General features: G+C 52.2%; 1 protein-coding gene across 1 annotated transcript in view; it reads right to left on the bottom strand.

Moving 5' to 3' along the window:
• LOC8023233 (phospholipid-transporting ATPase ABCA3-like) overlaps positions 1-6599 on the bottom strand; it is a 59899-nt gene that overhangs the window by 4540 nt on the left and 48760 nt on the right. Inside the window, 2 exon segments of the mRNA XM_042293706.1 lie at positions 3413-3664; positions 5594-5719. Coding sequence (XP_042149640.1) covers positions 3413-3664; positions 5594-5719 — 378 coding nt within the window.

Here is a 6599-nt window from a genome sequence, read left to right as displayed (position 1 = left end):
AATTGATCGTGGCAGGTTAGCCCCGTTAAGCGCGCTTCTTACTTAGCACTAATGCTCAGCAGTGAAGCAACACCCGTGGAGCTCGCGTTTGCGGAAGCTGCTTCTCCCCAGTGCGCCAGTGCTCGCTAACAAGCGCACTCAACGGGGCTAAAAACTCTGCGTTCAACATTGTGAAAAGTACAAATATTGAAGCCGCTTGCTTAGGAGCAGTGGCGTTGCCAGCGTCAGCGGCACCCCCCGCGACACCACCCCCCACCCCGCCGCCCCCTCCCCCCCCCCCCGCCCCCCCCCCCTTTGTGACGCCATTCCTTAGGAGGGAAGCGCACGTTCTATGAGGGATGGTGCACGCACGCGTTTGGCTTACTTAGAAAAAAAGGGAAACTTTGTAAATGCCGCATCCGCATTTCAGTAAAATTTCCAAATTTAAACTGGCTTTTTTGCACGAGTATTATACCCCTGTCAGACGGGCACGTAAATGACATTTAAGCAAACTGACATTACAGCTCGGCCAATCCGCGTGGTTAATACGCCGCGCGGATCGTGCACGCGAGACGTGCAGAACCAGGATCACGTGCTGATTTGCTCAAAATTTGATCAAAATGAAATTTACTTTTCCATCTGACAGGGGTATTAGGCAGAGATGTTCGGAGAACCTGCGTTAATTATTGGTGATTGGAGAAAAAGTATCTGTATTCAGCAAGAACATTTCAAATCCCCCTCGATTAGGCATAGCTGGGCATCGTGCAGATTGAATTGTATGTCAGATGCGTCGTTTACTCGCAACGCAACGTAGGAACTGAACTTTCGGAGGCCAGAGTCGATAAACATAGTTGTATTAAAATTAATTTAGCTTAGAAACGGACACGTGAAAGCTTAGGAACAACCTTCACGAGTTCAGCCGGGTTGTCGTTGAAGCATTAATACTGTAGTGAAAGGCTTAGATGCTCGAAATTCAAATAGAAAATATTTGGACAGAAGCACCATTTCCAGACGACTATAGATTTGATTCTGTGATACTGAGTAACCTTCGGACACATTAAAAAAAGTGAAAGCCGTTTACAAATCCCTGTAACGCAGAATTGGAGCGCAGCTCTTGAGGAGGAGGAGTGAAGGGTACTGGGGGGAGGGTAGACCCCTCCTCCTCCCCTCATTCTTTAATATGCTCCGGGGGGGGCGGTCACGTGACCTCGGGGGGGGGGGAGGGTGTCACGTGACTTCGGGGAGGGGGGTCACGTGACCTCGGGGGGTCACGTGACCTCAGAGGGGTCACGTGACCTGGGGGTCACCTTGGGGTCACGTGACCTTGAGATGACCTTGGGAGGGGTCACGTGACCTTGGGGGTCACGTGACCTTGGGGAGGAGACCACGTGACCTCGGGGGTCACGTGACCTCAGAGGGGTCACGTGACTTGGGGGTCACGTGACCTTCAAAGGGTCACGTGGGGTCTTGGGGTCACGTGACCTTGGGAGGGGTCACGTGACCTCGAGGGGTCACGTGACCTTGAGATGACCTTGGGAGGGGTCACGTGACCTTGGGATGACCTTGGTTACGCCGACGGCGACGGCGACGGCGACGCCGCTCAAGCCGGGAACGGGCCCCTAAGAGCTGCGCTCTAAAAGGTTTTAAGGCTAGAACCATAGATGGTGCCATCGGGCAGGACAAGACTCTAAACACAAAAGTCCAAGACGCATTCTGGGCACCGTGGTTCGACCGAACCGTCAGACGTAAACAAAGCCTAGGAGACGGAGAAAAAAAAATGAAAGCCGCTTACAACTCCCTGTAACGCCGAATTAGAGCGCAGCTCTTGAGGAGGAGGAGGGAAGGGCACTGGGGGGGGGGGTTAAACTAACCAGGGGGGGGTCACGTTACCTTGGGGGACACGTGACCCCCAATGCCGATGATGTCATCACTGACGTCACTGATGACGTCATCAGTGACGATGACGATGCGGGTACCGATGACGTCATTAGTGACGTCACTGATGACTTCACCAGTGATGATGACGATGACGATGCGAATGTCGGTGACGTCATCAGTGACGTCGCTGATGACGTCATCAGTGATGATGACGATGACGATGCGGATGCCGGTGACGACATCAGTGACGTCACTGATGACGTCATCAGTGATGATGACGATGACAATGCGGATGTCGGTGACGTCATCAGTGTTGATGACGATGACGATGTGGATGCCGGTGACGTCATCAGTGATGATGACGATGACGATGTGGATGCCGGTGACGTCATCAGTGATGATGACGATGACGATGCGGATGCCGGTGACGTCATCAGTGATGATGACGATGACGATGTGGATGCCGGTGACGTCATCAGTGATGATGACGATGACGATGTGGATGCCGGTGACGTCATGTGTGATGATGACGATGACGATGCGGATGCCGGTGACGTCATCAGTGATGACGATGACGATGTGGATGCCGGTGACGTCATCAGTGATGATGACGATGACGATGTGGATGCCGGTGACGTCATCAGTGATGATGACGATGACGATGTGGATGCCGGTGACGTCATCAGTGACGATGACGTCATCGGGGGGTCACGCGACATCGGCGGGGGTCACGTGACCTCGAGGAGGGGGCCACGTGACTTCGGGGGGTCACGTGACCCCCCACGAGGTCACGTGACCTTGGTGGGGGGCTCGCGCGGTGCATTATGGGACATTTCCCATGATGCACCGCGCGGTTACGCCGACGCCGACGGCGACGGCGACGCCGACGCCGACGGCGACGCCGCTCAAGCCGGAAACGGGCCCCTAAGAGCTGCGCTCTAAAAAGTGAAAGCCGTTTACAACTCCCTGTAACGCCGAATTAGAGCGCAGCTCTTGAGGAGGAGGAGGGAAGGGTACTGGGGGGGGGGGGTCAAGTGACCTTGGGTGGGGGTCACGTGACCTAGGGGGGTCACGGGACGATGACGATGCCGATGACGTCATCAGTAACGATGACGATGCGGATACCGATGACGTCATCAGTGATGATGACAATGACGATGCGGGTGATGTCATCAGTGATGATGACGATGACGATGCGGATGCCGGTGACGTCATCAGTGACGTCACTGATGACGTCATCAGCGACGATGACGATGCGGATGCCGGTGACGTCATCAGTGACGTCACTGATGACGTCATCAGCGATGATGGCGATGCGGATGCCGGTGACGTTATTCGGGGGTCACGTGACCCCGGGGGTCACGTGACTTGGGGTATTACGTGACCTTGGGGAGTCACGTGACCCCCGATGACCCTTGGGGAGGGGTCACGTGACCTTGGGATGACCTTGGGGGTCAAGTGACCTTGGGATGACCTTGGTTACGCCGACGGCGACGCCGCTCAAGCCGGGAACGGGCCCCTAAGAGCTGTGCTCTAAAAAGAGAGCGTTCCGTACGTTGACAGCAGACTTCGATGTTGAACACCGCCGCCATAGGGCAGCGGTCCACGCGCATGGCCTCCGGGATCTGGGAGCACTTGCGGACGTCTCCGCCGATCTCGTGGATGTTGGCGAATCCCCAGGCGACCGAGAACCCCGGTACCAGCCTCAGGGCCCACATGGACTTGGCCAGAACCTCTTCGTCGATGCCAAACACCTTCAGCTTGCCCAGGAAGAAGACCACGGATATCACGATGCTCAGCATCACGCCTGGTGTGAGATCGTGCGTAGTGTGTCCATTAAAACACGTGCTTTAAAAAATTGTTCGCCGTGAAATTCCACGCGAACGCCCTTTCCTCGAAGGACCACCTATCCGTTTTTTTTTTTAAGTTTTTATAAGTAAACATTTCCGGGCTAAAAATTCCGAAACGTCGTCTCGCCCCCCCCCCCCCCCCCCTTCTCTCCTCCCCCACGTGACAAACGAGTTCTTGGTGGGTTCCCGCTCGTTTTTGTCACTGTAAAATGTGAATTCGCTGTATCCACGAGCTGCGGCATCGGTTACCGTAGCATGCGAGCTAGTTGCGGGCCCGCATGCGACGGAATGTCTGAGCGTGGCCTGAGAGCTGGTAATGAAGTTTTGCGACACACGAGCTCATGGCGCCATGGAACCCGAATTTCTGCAATCTGCACGTGTACTAACAGTTCTCGTGACATGCGAGTTTGTCTCACGCGTCTGTACGGTATTATTAAATGCAAATCTGCACCGTCTGCGACATTATCGGTTGTTGCAACGCGGGAGTTGGCAGAGAGATTTCCCCCGTGCTCATCGCACCGTGAAAGCCGAGTTCACCATGTCTGCACTCTGCGGCATCGGGATCTGCGTCATATTGTTTATAGCAGGTGCTCCACCGTTCATTGGTCATTTTTGATGACGCTTTGCCGTCATATCCCCGAAAATCGCCCACCAGACCTCTTTCGCACATTTGCTTCTTCACCAAAGGTGGGCGTTCGTACGGGATCCCCGTGGCACGAGACAGTATTGCAAAGGTTACAATATGACTGCAAACACGTCGTTTAAGCTGGTGCTTCCAGCGTAGTTGCACGTATACTCTTCTCAGCAGTCTAATCTATATATATATACGTAGATTAAAAAAAAAACACTGAACTGCCAAGAAAAAAAATGTTACAGTGCTGAATAAAACATATATATGCCACAAAAACAAAAAAAATGTGGAAAAAGAGAAGAAGGATTAAAATTTATCACATTATTTACGCAGCGAGACATGTTTTGAGCAAGGAGCAATTCCAGAACGTTCTTTTTTTTTTTTTTTTTTTTTTTTTTGGGGGGGGGGGGGGGGCGTTGATTCCGAAATAGAAACAAATTTCAGAATCGCTCGAATCGCAACGTAAATGATGGAGAATGCCACCAGTACTGCTAGCCCAAAGGTTGGCACACAGTTTTTAGATGCTCAGATTTTTGTATTGTCATAGATTACGAGCCATTTAGGAAACAATTAGGCAAGCTGCGACCTTCTTTCTCGCGGTGGCTTTTCAAATGGTCAGCGCCGCAGCGCTGACCAATTGCAGCAGACGACGTCGTCTCAATCCATTGGCTTTGCTTGGTCCCGCCGTTTAGCATGAGCCCCTACTCTGCACGAAACACTCATAGGCCAGAGGCTGGTTACTGCACTTGCATCCGAGTGGCCTCAAGTGCGTTCCGTTTCAGCATATATAACAAGACCGAAGGCTTTGCAGTATTTGCGCATTCATCCTCGGCGGGTGGCTGTAGCGCCGGCTTTTCTGCACGGCCCGGGATGCTCTGCTCGTCACGTGACTGAATTTGGCGAATAGCAGCACCGCGCGCACCGCCGATTATGGAAAACAAAAGGAGGAGAAGGAGGCGAAAGCAGGGAACATGCGCCGGTAAGCGTGCAACGTCGGCGGAGCGATCGTAGCGGAGGCTTGCCTGCACGGCGCTGGATGCTTTGCTCCTCACGCGATCGATCTCGGTGAATAGCGGCGCGGCTGCGCGATGAAAACAAATGCGCAACTCTGTTTCCCCTTCGGGAGAGCATATCGTGGAACTCTACTCTTGTTGTAAGCGGATACGAGAAGATGCAACCCACCGGAGCACACGGTGTGCGAGCCAGTCTTTACCTGCCTCGCTTTAACGTGGCGATAAGAGAATCTTGGTCTCACCCGTAATGACGTTGATCGTGGTCAATAGGGCGTAGCCGGCCGACGGCGTCTTCTTCACGTACGAGAAGAGGTAACTGAAGGGAATGGCTGCCCAGCCGTACAGAAGCAACAGGAAGTAGGTGGCCCCTGGAAAGACAAGAAACATTGACTATTTCTTCTTTAATCTTTTTTTTTTTTAATTTTGAATCGGGTATTGCATTATGAGCATTTCATTTTTTTCCACGCCTTCTATCCCATTTCACGGTCGCCACTTGTCGTTTTCGATAGTACGGCGCCGGCGTAGGCGAGCTGGTGCGAGTTCACGGTTTTTCTCAAAACACCCAAAACTGAGTGCAGAAACTTAAAGCAACGAAAGTAAAAGAGAGGGGGAAAAAACGACAGAAATCCGACGTCTTGAGACGTCGGGTCTTGTCATCCTTTCGCGTTCTTTTTTTTTATTTTTTTGGTTGCATCAAGTTACTTCACCCAGTCTCAAGTGTTAAAAAAATGGTAAACTTTCTTTAGACTTTCAGGATGTTCCCCCAGACCCTTTTCATACCTATGCGCCCTCTGGCGGCGATCGAAAGTACGCACCCTGAGCGTGCATCAGACACGACTGCTGCATCAGTGCGTACTTGGGTGCAAACCTATTCGATACGAGTGCTTGGTCGGCACCCGGCATGGTCTCGAATCCAGTCGCACGCTTCACACCGGGTGTGAAGCCCAAAATATTGTGGCTGTAACATACAGAAGTCTAACGGACTAGCGGAGAGAGGAGTTCAAATTGTAAAACGAATCTTTAAGAAGACCAATTCGGTTGGTGAAGACAGGTGGTTAGGACTCCTAAATTACAAATCAACACCTCTTGAAGGTGGATGCTTACCAAGCGAGTTACTTATGAACAGGAATTTAAGGTGTAGGTTGCCCAATTTCACAAGTATAGAAAAAAAAAGATGTAAAAGAACACTAACAGCAGTACAGAGGAACTCACCAAGGTGAACTTCACCCTGGCGATATTGGTCATGGG

The sequence above is a fragment of the Ixodes scapularis genome, unplaced genomic scaffold (assembly GCF_016920785.2).
Source record: "Ixodes scapularis isolate PalLabHiFi unplaced genomic scaffold, ASM1692078v2 PGA_scaffold4__175_contigs__length_147842914, whole genome shotgun sequence".
Taxonomy (NCBI): domain Eukaryota; kingdom Metazoa; phylum Arthropoda; class Arachnida; order Ixodida; family Ixodidae; genus Ixodes; species Ixodes scapularis.
This window is presented reverse-complemented; position numbering and strand designations above follow the sequence as displayed.